The sequence below is a fragment of the Delphinus delphis genome, chromosome 16 (genome assembly GCF_949987515.2).
Source record: "Delphinus delphis chromosome 16, mDelDel1.2, whole genome shotgun sequence".
Lineage (NCBI taxonomy): Eukaryota > Metazoa > Chordata > Mammalia > Artiodactyla > Delphinidae > Delphinus > Delphinus delphis.
In genome coordinates, this window is record NC_082698.1 from 60,651,676 (window position 1) to 60,675,289 (window position 23,614).

Here is a 23,614-nt window from a genome sequence, read left to right on the forward strand (position 1 = left end):
CTGATAACAGCCTTTTCCAGAGCAGTCTTGAGGACCGGCCTGTAAGGAGCTGGCCTGAGGGTGTAGGGCTCCTTTAGCGGGGGGAAGGAGGGAAAGGATCTGGAAAGGGAGGCAGAGGCCTGGCAGTTCACCTGGGCTGCAACGGTGGGCGGGCCGTAGTCTGGGATTCCTTGCTCCGGGGGAGAGGCATCAGGGAGGCTGGTGTGTGCACGGCATGTGTGTATATGAGTGTGCATGTAATGTGGCTGCAGGTAGGCCATGGACAGAGGGAAGATTGAGCCAGTAAAATGGCCGAGGGAGGGCTGAGGAATGTGAAAGAACTGCCCTGCTCCCTGCCATGCATTCCAGCACCTCTCATGTGTGTCCTGGACTGAAGAATGCTGGTAGACTGTTCTAATCCAGGAATGACTAATACGTGGCATGTTTGCCACCACCTACCAAGCCTACTGTCGTGGCAGACATCACTAATCGATCATGGCTCCCCTTCTACTGTTGAGCCAGACATGGCCTCATAGTATTTCTCCACAGGTCTCTAAGTGGTAGCCACTTGACACTTTTAAGCGAAAACCATTTCACTCAGGGATGTCTAAGCCATCTGCCTCTAAACAGATGCAAATTCTCCTCATGGGTGAAAGGTCCCCAAGGAAGGAAAAGGCCACATTCCTCTAGTCACTGCTTTGTCACCCTGATATGGGGTGGAGTGGGGGGCAGGGCTCCTCCCCAGGAGTCACTGGCTCCACCACCCTCTAGAATAAACTTCAGGAAGTCCACCCCCCCACCCCCGTCCCCCTGCAGGTTCAGGAGGCCCCCAGAGAGCCAGACCACAGGGACCCAGGAGCAAAACCCTGAGGAGAAGTCAAGGGCAAATCCTCAGGGAGACCCCAGCAGCAGCAAAACCCTGATGGCTGACTCAGGCCCCTTCCCCTCTCCCGGCTGGCTGCTCATCCGGGAGGGGGTGGAGGCAGGGCCGGACCTGTGATGAAGTAGCTGAGCTCAGCGTTGAGGCCCACGTCGTTGTCGGTGCAGTTGAGCCAGACCACCCGGAAGTCCCGCGGCACGTCCTCGGACACGGAGACGTTGTATGTGGCAGGGTGGAAGGTGGGTGTCTCGTCATTCACATCCAGCACTGTGGGCAGAGTCGGTGGTCAGGGCTAGGCCTGGCTTCTGCTCTAAACGACCAGCTCCAAAGGCAGTGGCTCGTGCCACAGACCAATGGAAGCACATTTCCTAGGAGTCGACACCTGCGGGTCATGAGCTGAGGGCCCCCATGGCCGCTGGGGCCGGGACAGAGCTGACCAGAGATCCACACCCTCCCACAGCTCCCCACAGCCTCTTTCCAATACACGCCTAACAACGACGACGATAAGTTATGATGACGATGATCACCATTTCTCAGCTCTCCTCAGGTGCCAAGCGATGCTAAGCGCTGCCTCTACAGGACCACACGGGCCCCTCACATCATCCTCACAAGGCAGCCGTCATTAGACACACTATATAGGCGAGGAGGCTCAGAGCAACTGAATGACTTGTCCAAAGTCACACGGTGAGGGAGCGGTGGGGTGGGGGTCTGGGGAAGCCCGTCCCCAGTTTGTCCCAGGGAAAGTAGCTGGCTTTGAAAGCTACCCTTCCTTCCGCGCCCCACACAGCCCAGCCAAGAAAGTCTCATTTCCCTTATAGATCTGTGTTTTCAGCTCTGCATGCCAGGCCCCCATTCCTCTGGTAGATGGGGCTTGGGATGACCTTCAGTGAAATGAGCCCCGCGCCACTCCGGCTCCTCTCTGTGATAACGTCAGGAGAAACGATAGGCTCATTTGATGACACGGCTTCTGCTGAGCCTTGGAAAAAAAAGCTGGGGTCCTCTCTGAGAGGACTGGACACCTGCCCTGCCAATCACGGGCACAGATGTGGGTCCTCACACTGGCACCAGGAGCCCACAAGCCTTGGACCAGCAGGAGAGAGAACACTCGGCTCTCTAGTCTTCATCATCTTGGGTCGCGCTTAAGGAGGGTGAATGTTTGTGCCGAGCCAACCACCACCCAACCCCCATCCCACAGAGGCTGGCAGGACCCAGGATGGGACCAGGCCTGTCCTAGAGAACAGGCCACATCCTGCCCATTACACTCTGAACTTACTTCCCTGGGGTTACTCCTGGCCCTCTGTCAACAGCTCATGTCCACGTCCCAGTTTTGTCTTAAGAATTAAAGATACAGCCAGAGTAGATGAGCAACAGTCACCCTCCCTGGCCTGGCCCCGCCCTCATAGAGGGTGGAGACGGTGGGAATTACCGAGAGGGCCCCAGGAAGATGAGGAATCCTAGGGAGCCTGGGAATCCCAGCTGCCCTCTTCCGGGGGTGATGCCCTTCCACCGCGATTCCAGCCATTCCCCACACACGGGAGGGGAGGCTTCCCTTTACATCTCCAAATAGAAAGTCTGTCCCTCCAAAGACGAGGACAAAGGGTTTTGAACCTCCCCTGCCTGCTCGTGAATCCGAGGACGCCACCCCCTGAGCAAGCCCTCTCTGCTGCTGCCAGGATCAAAAAGGGAGACCTTAGCAGTGGGTCCAGGCCACTGCCCCTGGGCTCTGGGACCCTGAAGGCAGTGACCAGGTGGGAAGAAGGCCCTGCCGGCATTTCTGACTTAGTGGAGACAGAGAGGGCTCTGCTGTGTCGAACGGCTCCAGCTGAAGAGGGCGCCCATCGGCAAGGTAGCCTGTGCCGCCTGGACAGGGGACAGCAGTGGTGAGCGTGGGCTCCCAGCCGCCTGCCACTGCCCCAGGGCCCGTGCCATGTGCTCAGTGCAGCAGGAGGCACCCCTGCCCCCTCACCTCGGATGGTTAGCGTGCTGGTGGAGGTCTTGGGGGGTGCGCCCGCGTCGCTGGCCACCACGCGCAGCTGGTACTCGGCGATGCGCTCGCGGTCCAGCTCGGCGGTGGTGACCACCACGCCGCTGCTGCTGTTGATGAGGAAGTCCATGCGGGGCATGCCCACAGGCATGCGGTAGGACACCAGCCCGTTCAGGCCCTCGTCCAGGTCGATGGCCACCACCTGAGGGAGAGGAGGGGCCGCGTGAGGGGTGAGGACACCAGCACTGATGCTCATCCCCTGAGAAGTACTCCCTCCTTCCCGCTGACCCACGCCTGGCGCCGGCAGACACACCTGCCCCCACCACAACCCAGAGCCTCAGGCCAGGCCACTGTCCCCAGCGCAGCCTCCCAGATGCTCTTTAAGGGGGCAGCACGTCAGAGCTGAAAGGTATCCAGATGTAACAAGTGCGGCCGGGAGTGGGGTGGTGCAGGAAAGGGGTTTTTCAGAACAACAGTCCAGGTCCACAGCTGTCCCCCCTTCAAAACCCTGCTCTCCTCATTAGGAAGCCCTCCCAGGCTCACCCCAGCTGGCTCGGGACCCTCCAAACTCGGCCGTCTCCCTCACCCCCGGCCCTCGTGCTGCTGGCTAGGAGCAGCTGTTAACAGCTCAGACCCCTTCAACTACATGGAGCTCAACTACACAGAACGTTTGACCAAAAGGACTCCCTTCCCTGCTTTGTTTTCATTTGTAAGACAACAAAAATAAGATGATATCAAGAACTTGTTTTTAAAAGTCACTTGAGGATTTGATTATTATTTTAAACAGGCCATTCGAGGCCATGTGTAGGCAAACCTCCTTCCAATCCCTACACTGTTCCCATTTGCACCTCTAGTCCTGATGAGAGCTCCTGACTCAAGACCCTGATATGTTGAAAGTTTTACAGAAGACGATTCAAGACATTTGAGAAAAAATGTACAATAATAGTTAAAATAAGAGCTTTGGATCAAGCCAAGACTCTCAGGATTGAAAGACAATGTCAAAGTCATCTGGTCTAATTTACATCCAACAAGTTGGATAAGAGGGTATCCAGACTCGGCTTGAATGCTTTCCATGACGGGGGGCTCACTACTTCCAATTTGTCTGCACACAGCTCTAATCCCTGGGGAAAGTTCTTCTGCACATTCAGCAGAGATCATTATTGGTTGAGGTTGTAGAGGGCACCTGGGGAACCGCTGAGCTTGGGTCAGAGCCCTCTTTCTGTATCTGAAGACAGTTTCCCAGTTAAATGCTCCCAGCTCCTCCCACCATCTTCTCATGACTCTGAGACAGTTCCTCTGTGAACTCAGAAGCTGTGCTGGTGGGCATTTCCTTCCTCTGCTGTCTCTGAGCCCTGGAGAACCAGGTCTCGGGGCTCATCGGCTCTCTCGCCAACCTCCCTCCTATTTGGGGGACTTCTCAGGGACTGGCTGCTGTTCCCTGGATCACAGCTCCCCCTGCTGGGCATTTGGGGAGAATGTTCTGTTGGAGAGAGTGAATGCTCCCTGGATCCTTAATCTCCTTTTACAGACGAAGAAACTGAAGCACAGTGGGCCTGCAGGGCATGGCCAAGGTTAACCATCCCGGCATCCTTAGCAAACGGGATCAGGCTACCCCTGTGCCATGGGCTCCCGCTGTCTCTAGGGTATAAACCCTCACGATAGACACATAAATCACGAGCACATCGGCTACTGTGTATCTCCTGCAATCCAAGCGCCAGGTGGCTCACACAGGTGTCTGATCGAATCCCCACAGCACAGCCAGCCAGGTACTCTTCTGATCCCCATTTCACAGGTGAGAAAATTGAGGCCCAGAGAGGTTAAATAGTGTGCTCCAAGTCACCCAGCACACAGGTGGTGGAGTTGGGACCCACACCCATCTCGATCGTACTCCAAAGCCCATCTCAACTTTGAGGGCTTTCCAGTGTTTCTAAATAGCCCCTGTGAGGGCATCACCTCCCCTCAACCTGGACCTTCAGGGCCTCCCTGACCAGAAGGGTGATGAAGCAGGAGGCAGAGGACCCAGGTTCAAGTTCAGGCCCTACCCCTTCTCGGCTACAGGGACTTGGGAAAGTCTCTGTAAGTCTCCTGAAAAGTGGGGGAATCCACCCGCTGTGTGGCACTGCCTTGGGGTTTACAGGAGAGCACAGGAGAGAGGGGGCTGCCCATGGAGCCGGGATGCCTGGGCTACACTCGTCTGACCTTCTTCGTGTTCTAGAACCACCTATAGGCATGAAGTGCTGAGGGTCTTGGGCCAGCCCTCCACAATCGGGCCCTGAGAAACTGATTTGGCTTCCTAGAATTCTAGTCTTTGTCCCCCTCCCTCCCTCTGCCTTTAACCATCTCCCGTGGTGCTCTCCTTTCCAGACCCAGCTCAAGCCCCTGCTCCTCCAGGAAGCCTTCCACTTCCATCCCTCAGAGCACTGGCTCTCCAAGTCTGGTGTGGAGTGTGTCCCGTCTGATGGTCTCGGGCTGGCCTCCCCTGTCCCGCCCCTGCCAAGTGTCCGTCACAAGGCTGGGCACACAGCACCCACTGCTCCCTTGCTGGCTGGCTGCTGAGGGAGATGACAGACAGCAGGCTCCCGGGCCAGGAAAGGGAAACTCACCTGGTAGACGGAGACCCCCGCAGGGGTGCCTTCAATCACCTCGGCCACAAAAGGCAGGTTCTGAAAGGTGGGGTCATTGTCATTGAGGTCCAAGAGGTTCACAAACACCGTGGCACTGCTGGTGGCGCTCAGAGGGGGTGTGCCACCTAGGGGGGGCCGGGGACAGGAGAGGGAAAGAGCGGTGTGGGAGAAGAAGGGGGGTGGAGAAAGGCGATTCAGTGGCCCTCGATCCCAGGGGCCCCTTCACGAAGCAGCCTGGGCCTTGCACCCCCAGCTCCCTCTGCCCTCTGCGAGGGCTGGGTCACAACTGGGAAGTGGGTGTCACTCCACTCTTAGTCATCAAGACACAGCCCTCCTGGGTAGGTCCCAGGACGCCCAGAGGACATGCCACGGGGGGAGGTCCCCAGCCCAGGCGTGACGGGCACGTACAGTCTGTGACAGAGACGATGATCTTGCGCATCAGCTCCGCCTCGCGGGGGTCGGGGTTCTCCCGGTCCAGCATGATGTGCGTGGTGCGGATCTTGCCCGTGCTGCTGCTGATGTGGTAGAACTTGTTGGGTGGCTGGATGCTGTACACCAGAGTGCCGTTCTCCCCCAGGTCTGGGTCAATGGCCACCACCTGCCCGGGAGGAACCGACCCCTCCACTGAGCCCAGGCCAGGGAGGGGGTCTCTGTGGCCCGGGCTGCCCGCCCGGGTTGTCTGAGCTCACGCACCGGGCCTGGGCACCCCACTGTCTGGGAGCAGGAGGTATCCTCGCTGAAACTTGGGAGGTGGGTCTCCCTCCTGGCTTCAGCAGGGGGATCTCTGGGGGTGGGGAGGAAGGAGGTTCAGAAGATGAACAAGCACTGGAAGTCCTGGGCTTCCTGGCTTCTCCATCCGCCGTTCTGACTTTAGGTAAGTCCCTTTCCCCACTCAAGCCTCGGCTTCTGATCTGTAAAAGCCACACTTAGCACCCGACAGCATATAGGAGGCTCCCTGAACCTCATAGACACCAGGCCTTCTCCACCTGCTGTGTCAACAGCCTTACGAGGAGGACACCTATAATTAAGCCCATTTCACAGATGAGGCACGGTGAGTCTCCCAAAGTCTCCCAGCCAGGAAGCGGCTCTAGGTCCCTCCGGCAGGAAACACCGCCAGCATCCTTCCTTTTCAGACACGTGGGGTAACGTGTTCATGGAGCTTTTGGGGGAGGAGTCCGTGTAGCTCACGACCACGGACCTCTTCAGGGTGGGGGCTGGGAAGGGCTGGGGAGCCCAAAGCCTTGGCTGATCTTTTGAAAGGATTTGAAACCACAGATTTTGGGAACTGGGTTCCTCCTTATCAAACCCTCTCTTCTTTCCTCTGGAGCTGTAGATTGTGAGGCAATTTGAAAAGAACTGGGCCTCTTGGGACACCAGGGATGACAGGGCATGGGAAGGGAGCCATGGGTAAGTCCCCTGGTCTGGAGGGTGGGCCAGTCATGGGGCTGGGGATAGGGGAGGCTGGAGGAGGGAGAGGCCTGAGTTTCCCTGAAGGGGCACGCCATCCTCGAGAAGGGGGAGGGTCTCAGGACAGGGGGCCCAGACACTCTGGCCCCTGTAACTTTCCAGCCCCTCCCCATGAAGGGATCAGCCTCACTGCTGACCTAACCCAGAGCAACCCACCCTGCAGCGCATTCTCTCCCAGGTCCTCACGCCCACCAACCCCTGCTCTGTAGGACCTTCTCTGCCATCCACCTCCCACAAGGGGAAAGCAGAGCTCAGAGAGGCCTGGGCCAGCCTCAGTGTCAGACAACACCAGCCTCGGAGCTGACTCAGTTCCCACCCCGGACAGCAGTGGCACCCACCCCTCCGCTCACCCCCAACCCTGGCTGCAGGGGCCACTGCGGCACCAGAGGTGGACAAGATCAATGGCGGGTGGTGACCGCAGTCCCAGGGGCCGCATCAGGACGGTGTCATTCTTAACTCCAGAACACGTGGCGATGACAGCCTGGCCGTGTCAGCTCCTTCATCTTACTTGATGTGGGGTCTTTTGTGCTTTGGCGGCAGAATCTGTCCCTCCTCTGGCTTAATCCTCAGCCCGTGGTGTCTCAGGGGCCATTAGACCAGAACAGACAGATGGTTCGCCTGCTCAGGGTGCCCATCTGCCCCTGGGCCCCAGGGAGGTCAGGGAGAGAGGCCAATGTTGGCGCTGAACTCCGAGCCACTCTGGGCCCCTCTTCTGCTTCAGAGTGGGACATGGCTCTAGTCCCACCCCAGCTGCTCAGCCCATCTCCTCCCTTCCCAGCCTTGCTGTGCCAATGGGGATGGGGGAGGCCCCAGCCTTCCAGGCCTGAGCAGCCCTCACTGTGCTGCGGGCATGGTGCTCAGTTTCCCTGCCTCTATAATGGGGACCCAATCACCCCTGTATCGACAGCAGGGGACAAGGCTCTCCTGGTATCATTTCAGCCAGGCAAAGTCATCCCACTGATGGACAGAGGAGACCAGCAAGCCCTGTGTTTCTACAATGCTCCTCTCAAGTTAGAGGAGGGAGATAGTTTTTATTCCCATTTTTCTGGATAGGGAAACTGAGGTACAGAGCAGTTAAACCACCCGTTCCAGGGCAGCAGCCTGTTGCTGAATGTGCTGAGATACCTTCCACTACCCCTGAGTGCTGGGGTGGGGGTACCTTGGGCAGCTGCTTCAAGTGACCATGGTTGGGGGTGGGCACTGACTCTTGGCCCCTTGGCCCACTCCCTGGTCATGGCATGGAGGCACAGGAGAAGGCAGTGGGCTGGGACCCCTCCTGCAAGCTCCCTGCTGGGCGATCGTATAGAATCTCACCACTTTCCCCTCATTATTTCCCATTTCATGCTCGTCATTTTTCTCCTGGCCTGACGGGGAATAATTCTCTCCCTCTCCCCTCTCCTCTATTTTGCTGGAGGGCTCTGAAAGGCTCTAAATCAATGCCTATCAGCCAGGTCCTGGAAGGAGGCTGCAGGAGCGGGGAGGGAGAGTTGGGCCAAAATCTCACTTGCAAACAGAGAACGGCCACTCTGCAAGCTCGCGCCCGTGCGGGTTGGACGCCCGCGGTGCACACGTGCACACAGACACCTCCCTGGTCAGCTCCCGGTGCACACGAACATGGCACACGATCGTCTGCACACAGCTCTGAAAAAAATCACTGGACTCACCCTGCACTTCAGACACCAGGGGCAGTGGCCAGGGCTCCCTCTAGAGGGGCCCTCGGTCACACACCCTAGTCTCCCTCTGACAGGGAAGACTCAACCCCACCTGGTGGAGTGGAGAGCCAGGTAGGGTGGGGATGAAAGGCGAACAAGTTCATCAACAGCTCTCATTCACAAATACTGAGCGCTTACAATGTGCCTGGCACTGTGCTAGGCACTGGGGCTCAACAGTGAACAAGTCAGATGTGATTCCAGCAGCGGGGGCAGCTGATGGCGACAACAGCTGTCATTTGCTGACCACTCGCCGTGTGCCGGGGTACTTTGTGTATTTTGGCTCATTAAGTATGACTACAACTCTACCAAGTGAAGACTTTATCCCCGTTTTCTACTTGAGAAGGTGGGAGCACAGAGAGGTTAAGTAGCTTGCCCAAGGTCACACAGCTGGTAAGTAGTATGGCTGGAATTAGAGCCCAGACATTTTAGTACCAGAGGCGCCCACTTAATCACTGAGCTATACTGCCTCTTAATAAGCAAGCAACCTAACTAACAGATAAACACGGATTGTGTGGCCAGCTCTGAAAGAAACGGAGTGTAGAGAGGTGGCATTTTGAGCTGGGGCAGATGGAGGAGAATGAGCCAGCCATGGGAAGAGCAGGGGTGGGGAGTAGAGGAAGAAGGGCACCCTGCGGGGGCAGGAAGAGCTTGCGCAGAGGCTCCAAGGTGGGAAAGAGTTCAGCAGGTTTAGGAAACTGAAAGGTGTGTGTGTGTGTGTGCGCGCGTGCACGCGCGGTGGCTCTGAGAAGGGGGGTGGGAGATGAGTCAGCAGGTAGGCCAGTTTCTGTTCAAATATCACCTCCCCCTTGATGTCACCTCTGGGTTAGCTGTTCCCTGCCTGAAGCCCACTTTTCTCACACCTCAGCCACAACGCCTACGTCACCCAGGGCCGTCGTGAGGCCTTAGAAGGCCCCAGGGGGCCCCCTCAAAGGTATTACAATGGACCCATGTATATATGCGTACATACATTTCACGGCTCTAAAATCTGAAAGAATTTTTATGACTATTCCTTTTGAAATTATTTTGCTATGACAAGCTCAGTTAATGTGGGCTTCATTTCTGCCATCCTAGCAATCATCACACATAACTGGGAATTCCAGAAAATCAAACCCACAATTTGTCCTCACATGCAATGAAATTTTTACGCACATTAAATCGCGTCATTTCTAAGGTTGTCACAACATGTTTGGCAGATGTTTAATATAACAAGCTTTAATTGTGATTCTGCGCTTTTCTTTTTGAAATTCTGAGTCATTAACATTTTTTTTTTTTTTCAGGGCTCAAACACCACCATGAGTCACTGAAAAGCTGAAGTCCCCCATCCCTGTGGCTGCCCCAAGCTGGGGGAGGAATGGCCATGTCCACTCTACCCTGAGGGGTGGACACATATGTCCATCTCCCCAGAGTTAAGGTGGGGCAGATCCCGTGGGCCGGGTGGGTCCAGTAAGGACTCTGGCTTTTACACAGGGTTAAGGTGGGAACCAGTGGTGGGTTTGAGCCTATGAGTGACACCAAGCTCCCTGAAGGCAGAGAGGAAACTTGCTGCTTCCCGTACCCCTGCCAAGCACAGGGTCTGGCCCATAGTAGGTGCTCACTGAAGGTTTGTGGAGGTTTCCTGGAGAGTGAGGGGGCACTGGGCAGCAGGCCCCTGGCCCACTGTCTTTACCTGCTCATGGCTCGGAGGATGTGAGGAAAGGCTGGCGACCCGGAGAAGGCTACCGGGGACCTGATCTGGGAACTGCCCAAGGCCAAGTGCAGTCCCAGCCGGGCCGAACTACTTTTTGCCTGGCAGGTGGACTCTCTAATAATGGCACCCCTGGTTGCTGTTCCACGCAGCCACATTCTCTCCTCAGTTCCCTCTGGGAGGACTTTCTCAGTCACGTAAAGCAAAGGTAAGAGTTGACCAGACAGATGTTCACAGGTGAATATTCTGCCCCAGTTCTTGGGGTCTCTGGCTGGGGTTGTCCTAGTCTAGACCCCTAGTGTACATGAGGTGGCAGCAGAGAGCGCCCATCGGATCTGTAGCCTAGAGAGCACAGAGGAAAGGGCCTAGGGGAGCTGTTGCCAAATCTGGCTCTGAGCTGGAAGGACGCTCCCAGTCTGGGGCTTTGAGAAAACACAGATTCCAGATCCCTACCCCGGCCCCCCCCCCCGCCCCCGACAGGAATCCTTGCAAGGGGGACCCGCCCACGAGTCGAGAGTCATTCGGATTTTGAACTTGTACAAAGGAAGACAGGACAGATGTGATGGCCATCTCTCTCTCTCTCTCTCTCTCTCTGTCCTTCCTTCCAGGCTGACATCCTCTCCCATCTAGACCAGGTGGACCTCGTCACTACCGGCTGTGGTTGATGTGGTGTGGGGCAGGGAGGCTAGGCATCACCACGCCAAGGTTGCTTGCACTCAGTGTGGGGCAGCCTTCCTGGAGAGCTGGATATGAAAGTTACCATCTCTTCTCTCATCCCACCTGAGTTCTCCAGTTTTCCGGGACCTGGGCCACCTGTCAGAGCACCGCTGAGCCAACAGAGGGATAAAGGCCAGGTGGGACCTGGGTTTCAGTCCTGACACTATCTCTTACTATCTTACTAGCTCTGCGACCTTGGGCAAACCCCTCAAACGCTAACTCTCCATTTTCTCCATCATACAGCGGAAGCAAGGAATCCGTCTGCCACGTGGGACCACACACGCACAGCATCTGGCATGTCCCAGCAGGGCTGCCGTAATCTGTCAGGTTCATGTCTATCACAGGGCTGGCTGGCGTCCGTGGGGCCGGACATCTGGGGAGAAGCCTCCCTGAATGAGGCCAAACGGGGCACAATATGAGGGCGAAAAGAAAGCCTCACAAATGTGAATCCCAGAGCAGAGCGGATCGAGTGGGGTCTTTGCTCAGCTTCCTCAGGACTCTGCTCTCCCTTCTGGACGCCCTGAGGTTTTTGGCTGTGTCTCCCCTCCCCTACCCTGAGTCAATTCCCTGCACGCAGCACACACAGGAGCCTGTGAAAACCTGGAACATCCCGTGCCAGAAAGTCCCTGAACTCTGAACCCCTTGCTGGGGCAGCCCTGGGCCAGCTGACCCAGGCCGATGGCTGCAGTGATGGAAGTGGTGAAGGAAGGCTCTGAGGGCAGAGCTGAAGCTTGCGTGATCTGAGAGGGGGACGGGAGGTTGGGGGCTCTCCTGAGGGGGTGGCCGGAGTCCTAGGGTCTCAGTCCTAAGGGTGGCTATGAGCTGAACCAGCCCTAGCTCCTCTGGCACTGTCCTTGGGCTGCCTGTGCTCCTTTTGACAAAGCCTGGAGTCCGCTGTCACTGAGGACTGTGTGAGGGCTTTCCCCCAACCTCTGACTGCCTTTCACCATGCAAGAGAGCTTCTGGAACTCTGCTCCTAGAGCTGGCTCCGAGGGAAACATTAAGTCCATCAGCACCACACCGGCAGGTCCTTAGGGCTCACGTGGGAATGGCAGACACCCCGCGAAGGGCCGCCTAGCCGCTCTGCCTCCCACCGCCACTTACTGTGGTCACGTCAGAGTCTGGAGGGGTCATCTCCACCAGGTTGATGTAGTAGGGAGCGTCCTTCCATCTGGGGGGGTTGTCGTTGATGTCCAGGAGGGTGATGTTCACCTGCAAAGCCACAAGGGGCGCTGTGGGACGCGCCTAGCTGAGTTGTGCGAGGACAGTGCCCACGCTGGGGGACACACTCAGATGCCTATGGGGCACCTTGGCATTAACTCCACCAGGTCCACCTGCTTTGGGGGCCTCGGAGCAGGGCCTGGGCTTTCAAGGACAGGAGGGAGCCACGACCCTTCAGAGGGTTTAGGTGCTGTCCCATTAGGAGGCAGAGGAATGGATGAGATGACCCCTGAAATCGTTCCTGTGACTTGGGGCTTGTTCTGTCCAGCCCTAGTCTTGGCTGAAGGTGACCGACAGCATGCGGGAGGTTTGGGGTGGGGAACCTGATAGAATCCCTAGAGCTTCTCCCGTCAGTCTCAGCTACAAGCCAAGCAATTTCCCTGCTCACCTGCCACCCAGGTAAATTATTTATAGAGCTCGGAGTCTTATTAGCAGGGGCCTCCCATGACGGAATAGGGCCCTGGGGATTTTTCAGCCAAGTGCCTGGCCGAGTGATAGCAATAGCAACCCCAGCTCCTCTGGCTGGGTCAGGATGCGGGTAGCTGCTGTGGGGGGGATGAGGACTAAAGGAGAGGTCAGGAGAGGGCTCCAGGTGGAGAGCAAATGAGGATAAGGAAGGGACCTGTCAGCTACTCTTCCTGTTTGCTCTCCCACAGAGGGAGTGTCTCACTCCCCCACCCTCTTCTGCAGCTAAGAGCTCAGTCAGGATCCTCAAATGGCTTTCCTCTAGCTTCCTACTCTCAGAGGCACCAAGGCCTTGGATGGGGCTCTGGGCCTTCCTGGGTCCTACTTGCTCATGGCAGGGAAACCTAGGCATCATTTCTCATCATCTCTTGCAAACCTAGGCTGCAAATGTAGGGATGGGGTGGTAACAGGCTCCCGGAAACCCTCCAGGGCCCTGCTTCCTGCTCTGAGCCACTCTTCTGAGAGGAACACCTGTTCCAGCTTCTTGGCAGGTGCCAAGGCAGGGAGGGAACTATGGGGCTCATGCCTTCTTCCCGGCTGGTCTTTGGAGGCAGGAGAGGGAGTATTTGCTCCTCCGGAATGCCCCCATGTCCCAGGTGGGAATGCCTTTTTTTTTTGGCCGCACTGTGTGGCTTGCAGGATCTTTCCTCACCAGGGATCAAACCCGTGCCCCCTGCAGTGGAAGCATGGCATCCTAACTACTGGACCGCCAGGGAATTCCTGGGAATGTCTTTCTTTCCATAGCTGTGGAGGCCCCAGGGCTGACCTTGGCTGACAATGAATTGGTACCTGCTACCCTCCCTCCACTTCCACAAGGCCTCACACTGCCTCAGGACACAAGCAACCAGGGGCCTAAGTGGTGCAAGCTGAAGATGAGCTGGGGGCAGCAGCCTGGCTGGCGAGTGGGGAGCTGGGGGCAGGGGAGGGCCAGGCACTCACAGTGGCGATGCCGGTTTTCTGGTTGTGGCCCACGCCCCCGTCCACTGCCCGTACGATGAGGATGTACTCAGACTTGGTTTCACGGTCCAGCAGGGTGGTGGTGGTAATTTCACCTGCAGGAGAGAGGGGTGCGTGAGAGAGGGTTTGGGTGGGCCAGCGAGGGATTGGGGAAGGAGAGAAAGAGCAAGTGTGCAAAAGAGAGACGCTTGCAAGATCCAGTGACCTTGCTGCACATGTGTGAATGTACAGGTGTGCATGGGGGGTGGTGAGATGGTGCTCACAGGAGAGAGGGCATAGCACCCACGCCTTGGGAACCCGAATCCCAGAGCCGGGCAGTATAACCCCGTGGGGAGGAGGTATTTTCAGATGTGGGAAAACCTAGGTTGATTATGGAGTTAGGGGCTGGAGAACAGGGCAGGAGGGACATTTGGCCTCAAGCTCACTCACAAAGGACCTCTCACTTAGACTGCTGACATTACCTCACTGGCTTTATCAACTGGAACTAATTACTTAAATTCCCTGTGCTTCAGTTTCCTCATCTGGTTAAAAAGGAACAATAATAGGGCCTACCTCATAGGGCTGTTATGGGATTAATTCACCTAATTTAGTTCTAAAGCTTAGAGTGGCACCTGGCACTATTTATTCAAATGGTCACAGAAATACAGCAACAGGACTGAAACACACCAAGTGCTTCACGCATGTTCCAACTTGCGGCTCATTCTAGATAGCTCAACCTACAGCGCACTGAGATTTAAGTTATAAAATAATTGCCTTAATTACCTTGTACGTGACATAATTATAATGCCTTGAATTTTCTTTAGCGTATAAACAAGTTATTCTATTAAATATAAACATTTAAAATAGACCTTAATCTCTGTCAGCCTGTTTTGGGCTTTTCTTTGTATTTTGGTGTAATTAAAGTGTGGAAGTCATCTGGCAGTGGTGTGACGGTAAATGTTTGACAACTGGCTCCCTAAAGGAAAAAAAATGGTATTTGCTGATTTCCATAGTTATAAATATTCCCACCAGGGCCTTTTTTTTTTTTTTTTTGCTTGCGGTACGCGGGCCTTTCACTGTTGTGGCCTCTCCCGTTGCAGAGCACAGGCTCCGGACGCGCAGGCTCAGCAGCCATGGCTCACGGGCCCAGCCGCTCTGCGGCATGTGGGATCTTCCCGGACCGGGGCACGAACCCGTGTCCCCTGCATCGGCAGGCGGACTCTCAACCACTGCGCCACCAGGGAAGCCCCCAGGGCCCATTTTAAGCTGCCCACTTGATGGCATTGAACCTGGAGTTGGGAAGAGATGTATACAGTTGGCTCTCGTGAGCAGGTGTGAGCCAGCACAAGCCAGCTTCAGTACAGTACAGTAGCCAGGTCATCTACCATCGCACGTGGGCCACGGGAAAGAGCCGATGCTTTGAGGACAGTGAAGCCCAGATCTGAATTCTGATTATGGCCCTTTCCAGATGCTTGGCCTTGGAAAAGTCACTTAATTTCTTTGAGCCTCAGTTTTCTCATGTGTAAAAGAGAGATTAGTATGCTTTCAAGTAAGAGCTTTGGAAGGATTAAATAACTCTAGGTGAAGTTCCCAACACTCAGAAAATGCTCATTTCCTTCCAAAGGACAGTGAGGGCTCTCCAAGGGCAGGGACTGTGTGCTATCCCCCTTGCCTGAGCTGTGTGACCTGGGGCAGGTTACTTAAATTCTTCGTGCTTGATTTATTCTACCATAAAATAAGGGAGTGGGGCCAGTGGTCCCTAGGACTCTTTCACTCTCAAATTTCCCTTCCTGCCATGCTGGCCCGTCTCTGGCCTGTGCAGGGTTGAGAAGGGAGCTGGGGGTGGTGCTAAAGCCAGGAACAAAAGCCTGACAAAGGTCTTCCCGCAGAGCCACGCTCCTTGCTGGGGTGGTGCCAGTTAATTGGCAGCATGAGGAAGAAATTAAGCTCTAAGGGCTTCCCTGGTGGCGCAGTAGTTGAGAGTCTGCCTGCCGATGCAGGGGACACGGGTTCGTGCCCCGGTCCGGGAGGATCCCACATGCTGCGGAGCGGCTGGGCCCGTGAGCCATGGCCACTGAGCCTGCGCGTCCGGAGTCTGTGCCCCGCAACGGGAGAGGCCACAACAGTGAGAGGCCCGCGTACCGCAAAAAAAAAAAAAAAAAAAGAAATTAAGCTCTAAAAAGTTTTAAACATGAACTTGTTGGCATGATAGATGGCTCCTCCTGTCTGGGAAATTAGATCCAATTAAGGCCACCTTTGTGGAGCAGGCCTGGCTAATTTGACCAAGGTGCTCAGAGGAAAACGCTTACACCTTTGGAGCTGAAGGAGCCGTGTTAAGGCAGCAAGAAAACGTCCATGTCATTATTAAAGGCCCCGGGTGGAGATGGCGTCCCTGACTGGGAAGGCTGGGTAGGTGCTGAAAGGTCAGTGTGCCCGCCATTGTATCTGGGGGTGGCACGCGGCTCTCCACGGCTTTATAGAATGGAGCGTTGAAAGTGTGGGCTCTGGAGTTGGAAGTTCAGGCTCTGCGAGTCCTCAGTCAAGTGACTTTAACCTCTCCTATGCTTCAGTTTCCTTGTATGGAAAATGGGGATGCTGTGAGGCTAGTACCTGCCTCAGAGTGGCGGTGATGCTGGTCAGAGCACTTAGAACAGTGCTGAGCACGCAGTTAATATTCGTTAACGATATTCCTCTGAGCTCCCTAGAAACGTTGGTTCGCTGAGGGTGGAGGCTCCTGAGAGCAGGGAGGGAGGCACCTGTTTTGTCAGAGGTGGAAAGGGAGGCTCAGGATAGCCCTGGGTGTGTTCAGTCTTTGTACACGTCAGCCACCTGCTCCCCAAGCTTCCAGGAAAGGGGGATGAGAGAGAGATTGCAGGCAGACTTTGAGCAGGGAGGCATGAATAACAGGAAGACTCGATGCCCTGCTGGGCCACCGATCACCTGTGGCAGGGATGGCCAGTGTTCGTCAAAGATTCCTGCTCCCCTCCCAGGCCAGAATGATTGCTGGGGAGGGACTGCCAGGCCAGGGACTATGATGTTCCCCAAGCCTTCCTTGCATCTAGGTGGGGCCATTGCTTGGTTCTGGCCAACAGGATATGGGCACAAGTGATGTATGTTACCTCCGGGCCTGACCCATAAACATCTCCTTGCACAAGACCCCATATTCCCTTTTCCTTTCTGCAGTGACCTTGGAGCCACACATGGAAGGGGCCTGGGTCCCAGAATCATCATGTGGAAGACTGTCCCCTGAACACAGCACTGGACTGCTGTGTAAGTTAGAATTTCTATTGTGCTAAGCCACTGAGGTTTCAGGGTTTGCCTGTTGGGCATCTACAAGTTCCCTTACCCAATACACAAGTGGGTACTTGGAAGTGGGGAGCCTTGCATGCCCACTAAGCTGACTTGGAACCCCGTGAGGGTGACACCATGTCTTATTCCATCCTGTTCCCCAGCGTAGCACCTGGAGGGGAACAGGCCCCCACTGATATCTGAATGAAGGTATGAATGAATATCGGGGGCCTCCCATTCCTTCCCAGCTTCTTTTAGAAGACTGGGTTCTCTTATTGCTTTCTTCTGCGCCTCTTCCCTCCCTGCCTCAAGGAGGAGAGAAAGCTAGAGGGAGGCATATGGAGAAATGAGAAAGAAAGGAGAGTTACATGGGCTGAGCAGGGAGCTGGGGATGGGGTCCCCAGGGTGAAAAGACCAAAGAAAATAATGATAATAACCTAACTTTGTTAGCACTTACTACGTGCCAGAGTCTACCCTGAGTTCTCTCTAATGACTCACTGAATTCACACAACAGCCCCGATCTGCGCATCCTCTGTAGGTGGGGAACTGAGGCACACGCCATGTTAGGAAGAGGAGCCAGGATTCAAGAATGAGGTCTGCAGGTGAGGAGGGAGACACTTAGGCTTGCAGAAGGGTGTCCCTGAAGAGCAGTGGGTTAGCCAGATACGGGTAAAAGGGAACACATTTTAAACATGACAGGGCTCTTCATCATTGAAAGACATTCTCTGGTGAATGGATGAATGTTGCTGTGTGGGGGCTAAGCTCAGTAATCTCACACAAATGCATATCTCAGGGATAAAACCAGGTGCTCAAAGCCGACTTGCTCAGAAACACGGGCCTCCTGTGAAAGGGAGGAGACGCTGGCCCAGAGGCCGGTCCCCAGGCTGAGGACGGAGCGTCAGCCTGAGGTGCAGAGGACGAGGGCCACAGGGCGCTCACCTGAGCGGGCGCTGATCCGAAACTGGAAGGAGCCCTCCAAGGAGTAGATGATGGACTCCTGCCCGTACTCCCGGGAGCGGTCCAGGTCCGTGGCGTTCAGGAACAGCACCGTGGCTCCTTCCGGGAGACAAAAGCAGTGGGGTGCTGCTCACCGTGGGCTCACAGCCCCGGGCTCCGGGGGCAGGATGGGAGCACAGGCCCCAGGGGAAGGAGCCCTCAGGAGGTAGGAAGCCTGCCGCTGGGGAGACCCAGGGATGACAGTGGGCTCAACCGCCTGTTCCCATGGCCCAGGTTCCTGGGCTGTGCGGGGACGAGGCTCCATGGGAGTGGGTGGAGCCTGGGATGGATCCAGTCCTCCGCCTCCGTCCCCGACTCAGTCCTGGCCCGGCCTCAGAGAGTGCGCCACTGCCCCACCCCATCCCTCCCTGCCTGGTCACCATATTAAACATGCTCAGAGGGACCAGCTTTGACTCTGACTCAAAAAGAAATGGAGCTCCATATTAAATTACTCTACATTTATTGTATTCAGTTTTGGTCTTATTTTATCTTGATCACAAGGAGAATTTATCAGGGTTTTTATTTTCTCCTTCATGTCCGGTTAAGGCCCTCACCTTCATTTCCATCTCTGTGAAATCCTGGGTCGGGGGCCAGCCTTGCCAGCTGCCTGGCCAGACTCTGAGGGCAGCGTGTCTTGTAGCTGTGCCTGCCAGGGCACTCAGCCCCCGCCTGCCGCCCAGCTGCCAGCTCTGGCAGGGTGGCGAGGAGGCTCAGTGTGTGGCCTTCTAGAGTCACCACAGCCAGGCTGGAATCTGGTAGCACCTCTGGCAACTGCCTTGTCTGAGCCTTAGCTTCTTCCTCTGTTAAATGGGTCTAACTATAAAGCCCAACTTGTGGGGTTGGCAAGGATCCCAAAGGATGAAACACGCGGGGCACAGGCCTGGCCCGCGGTAGCTCCCACTGAACTGCAGACCGTGGTTACTATTATGCTGATGAATCGATAGTCCCAGGGGGCGTGAGGGGCCAGGCAGGGGGCTGTGGACAGTCAGGTCATTCTGGGCCTCTCCAGGTAGCCCTGGGGCCTCTGATCTGACTCTCAGTCCTGTCCTGAGCAGGACAGGCACCTTTGCCCTGACACACTCCTGTATCCCAGCATACTCAGCTTGGAAGAGGATTAAATGCCATGATGAAGGTCTCTCCTTGTCAGAGGCTCTGGGGGTGATGGGGAGTGCAGGGGGCTGCTTCAGAGTGATATTCTCCAGGGGATGCCTGAGACTGGGATGGGTAAAGGTGGGCTGGGCACAGTCTGGCACCTGCCCAGCAAATCATCAGATACCAGGAAGGTACCTGAAGGTTCTCTTTAGAAGGTCCTGTGATGCCAAGGAAGGTTACCTCTGATTTCACTGTCCCTGATTCCTCCAGCTGCTGCAGCAATTCCTGATATGAGAGTTTACCCCACGGAACGTCCACTCTGGGTGTAAGGGTGAAGCTTCCGGCCTGCCCTGAGGACACAGCAGGTCCCCTGGAACCTGAGTGTGGAGCTGGTGGCCCTGGGTCTGCAAGCTGGGCCCTGGCACTTGAGACAGCCCAGGGAGGAGCCTCCCATTCTCATCCTCACCTAGGAACACATGCCATCCTCCAAGGTGACCCCTTCGGCCACTATGGGCCCTGGGACCGGCCTTATAGCCCCGTAAACTCAGAACTCTCTGCATACAAGGTTGCTGAATTAATCATTGGTCATTATTCTCTTCCCTGCAGGAAAACTAGCTGCAGGGGAGCAGGGACCAAGTGCCTAGCCGAGCAACTGCACACAGTAGGTGCTCTGTAAAGAACTATGGGCTGGCAGACAACTGGACATCTCCAGAGGTTCCACCTGTCATTGCGAAACACAGGGAGGGCACGGGCCTCTGGCGATCGTGTGTAAGGTCAGGTTTTCATGCCGTCGGCGCCATGCCCGCTGGCCTCCCGCCTTCGTGCCTCCCCAGCCCAGGCCGTACCTGCCATGATGTTCTCCACCACGGACACAAAGTAGGCAGGCTTGCTGAAGGTGGGAGGGTTGTCGTTCTCATCCTGGAACAGAAGAGAGACACGTTGCAGGAGCCAGGGAGGCATTCGGGCCTGGTCGGCACCGCAGGCTGGCACGGAGGAGCTCTGGCCTCAATGTATAACCAGAGCCAGGTGGGGTGTCACAGGGTGGCCAGGTGGACCCCCAGCTGGGCTACAGTTCAGGGTGGCAGGATAGGCTTTGGGGAAACATGTGGGGTCAGAAGGGACAGTGATGGCCGGAGAGATGGAGAATGAAGACAGCAGCTGGGACTCCCAGCTCCCCCGGTTCTCCCTGCCGGTCTCTCGGCTGAACTCCGAGCTCCCTCCATTTCTTGCACCCACACTCGGACCTTCCCATCCAGCTCCGCCAAGGTGACAGTGGAAGGTTCTAGGAACCCTCCTGTCTTCTGCCTTCTAGAAACGAAGGGAGAAAGAAGTACCTCAGTCCTGAAGTATGCAGTGGCAGGCAGGGGCAGGTGGCTCCCAGAGCCTGAATTCTAGACCCTGCTGCACACACACAAGAACAACAGCTCCTCCACCCGCCTGGGCAAACCCAGCCCACCACAACCAGCTGCGGTTCTAGAGCAATCCCTCCTCCGGCCCAGCCCTCACAAGTGGCCAGGGGATGCCGCTGGGTCTATGGGCCGAGCCAGCAGGGTGGGCCCGGGACACGGCCTCCGCCTGCACCTGCAGCTGCTCCACAGTCAGGAGACTTTCCTACCCTTTAAGACTCTCGTCCTCACCAACTGTTTTTGCCGTCACTCCACAAGAGTTCCTCCCTGCTCCCCTCTTGGAGGAAGCCTCGCTGGCCCACCTGACTCAGCACCTCCTCCCCTTTCCCCAAAAGCCCAGCACGGAGCTCAGAGGTCAGACTGGGTCGCAGGTCCCGGGGGAGCCTGTAGGCTTCAGTTCTCAGCCATGCAGGCTCCCAGGGCCTCCCTCCCCCAAGCACTGGGAGCCCCCTGAGAGGAAGGTTCCTGTAGCGAGTCACTCACTTCTGTCTGAGCACATATGAAGAAGGAGGCGGCCTGACCGCAACCTTGTAAATCAACTATACTTCAGTAAAACGAATTTAAACAAAATTTAAAGAAGAAGGCGGTGGCCTGGTGTCTGGTTGCCCACCCCGTGGGACTTTAGAGAATCCCATCGTGCCGGGACTGTGGGTGGAGGAACGCTCTTCTTCTCTCATCTGGCCCCTGGCTCTGGACCAAACACTGGTCCCCGCTGACCTGTCCCTCTCTCCAGCCTCAGAGAACTGGCAGTGTGAGGCCCCAGCCCATGTCTGATGCCCCAGCAGCACGCCTGGGCATCCCTGGTGTGGGCACAAGTGCCTTAAATATATACACGTATGTACCTATTTAAGCCTTCTGCTCGGCTGCACGGAACGGCGCGGAGAATGTCAGTGACAGAGCATGAGGCAGAAACTTATCAGCGGTGATATTTCCCTGGACCCTGGCGCTGCATTCACTATTAGTTCTAATTCAGTGGCTCCCTCTACAGAAGCTTATTGTCCCCTAATGGGAAATCTACAAACCGAGTTTGACTTCTTTATTAAAAACCAACAAGCAGTGGATGAAAAGGAATCACCTGGCTCCGCTGGCCTTTTCAAGTGTGGTCCTTAGACACAAGCGACTACACCATCCCAAAGCGCTGCTTGAGAGACGATGCTCACTCACAGTCAAGGGGGCACTTTGTTGCCAGATCCACCCTGCTGCCACGGGCAAGGGCAGACCTGCAAGGGCAGCGCGGGGCTCCTGCTGACCCGCATGACAGCCTTGAGGAAATCTGAAAACGGCGCCCCTTCCGTGGGGCTGAGGTGGCTCCAGGCCAGGGCACCTGCTGGCTTTTGCTGAGAGGGGAGCGAGGTGGACTCCTGCCCCCACCTGCCTCTGCACGTGGAGCCCCCGCCCCCTGGTATCAGCGGGGGAGGCGGAGGCTGCTCATCACTCTTTTATTCCCAGTGGATAAAAGGTTAGTTCTGTCCCTGGGCCATCCACCTCCTGCTCTGGCTACATGTGACGGGTTGAGGCAAAAAGAGAAAGAGGCCCTCCCCAGGCCCCTTCCTTAAGTGACCACAGGTTGGGACGTGGGCTGGGGTTCGGGGCAGTCCCTGGGTTTCACGATACCATGAGGCCGGATCTTTGAAGGCCTTGCTACTCTAAGTGTGGTCCCCTGACCAGAAGTATCAGCGTCTCCTGGGAGTGCGTTAGAAACGCAGAGCTTCAGCTCTTTCCCCAGACGCACCAAATAAGAATTTGCATTTTAAGAAGATGCCCAGGGAATCCATGTGAACTTTGACGCACACTGGCCTCAGTCACATGAAGACTGGGATATCCAAGCCTCCAAGCCTTCGGCTGTGGTGGAAAGAACGTGAACCTAGGAGTCACACAGGTCAGGATTCAAATCCTAGCTTACTAGGATTGGAAGTAAATTCAAATGCCACTTACTAGCCAGAAAGTGAGGAAGGCACTGGTGACCTTGTACCACCTTATGTTCCCTCCCTGAGCCTCATCTGCTGAGTGGGATTGAGAGAGACTGTGTAACATGAAAGCAGTTGGCACAGTATGGAGCTAGAGACGTTTTAACTTCCGTTTGGTCCATTCTGCCTGCCCATCTCTGGGTGGCGTGGAACACCTCAACTCATTTCCCCAAACCTCCCCTACTCTCATCCTCTTTCCCTTCCATTTCCCTAAAGCCTAGAGAGGGTCCTTCTCTGCCCAGCTGAGTTGTCTGGAATTCCCCTTGCACCAGAGAGCCTGGCGCACGCGTGCTGCCGCTTGTACGCACATCTGTCCTATCAGCTGTGACGACGGCCCACCTTACCGGAGCCAGGTACCACCTGCAGGATCTCAGTTAATCTTCCCAATATCATGAGGCAGTACCATGAGTGTCCCCATTCTGTAGATCAGGACACTGAGGCGCAGAGAGGACAAGAACCACAGGTCACATGGCTACAGGGTGGCAGAGCTGGGTTTCAAAGCCATACGCCTCCCAAGCTGTGCTCCTCCCTCTATTCACAGTGTCCCTTTGTGGGGGGAGCAGGATTCACAGTCGCCTTCATATCCCCCCAGGACCTTCTACTGCACCGCGCACACAGGAGGAATTCACTGCTTGCTTGAGTAGAGCAAGATTCTGATTGAAAGTGATGGGGGATGGGGGTGGGCGTCGGTCAGGGTTGTAAGTGTGGCCAGGGTTAGGGGGGGTCTGGGGGCTGTGGTCAGGGTTGGGGCCATGTGGGGACGAATACCAGGACCTGTCCAGGATTAGCAGGGAGCGTACTCTGCTTCTCTGCTATCACCCTTGGCATTTCAAGGTGGGACGTTGCAGGTTAAAGGCAGGCATGCGTTTGGGCTTCTGTGGATCTCCTCCTGGCCACTCCCTGGAGCCTGAAGTGCCAGATTTAGGGTCCCAGACTCTGACTTTCCATTACTGGACCTGGTTCTGCAGAGACTCTCCGTCCTCTCCTACCCCGAAATGCTGCTCCCACATGCCCAAGCTACAGGGCTCCCCGCAGGAATCACCCTCGACTTTTCCATCACTGCCCTGTCCTATTCCATAAGCAAGTGGGGTCCCCGTCCAGAGCTGGCCCTGGAGCCTTGGACTTGGGTTGCAAGGATGAGACTCATTAAAGCCAGAAGTAAGGCAGCACCAGAGGCTGTTACCACAGCCAGCTGG

General features: G+C 56.0%; 1 protein-coding gene across 1 annotated transcript in view; it reads right to left on the reverse strand.

Annotated features, from left to right (window-relative positions):
• Positions 1-23,614, reverse strand: part of CDH23 (cadherin related 23) — a 392,970-nt gene that overhangs the window by 100,216 nt on the left and 269,140 nt on the right. The window contains 8 exon segments of the mRNA XM_060034829.1: positions 974-1,126; positions 2,826-3,045; positions 5,447-5,592; positions 5,876-6,065; positions 12,152-12,259; positions 13,673-13,785; positions 17,897-18,013; positions 19,891-19,963. Coding sequence (XP_059890812.1) covers positions 974-1,126; positions 2,826-3,045; positions 5,447-5,592; positions 5,876-6,065; positions 12,152-12,259; positions 13,673-13,785; positions 17,897-18,013; positions 19,891-19,963 — 1,120 coding nt within the window.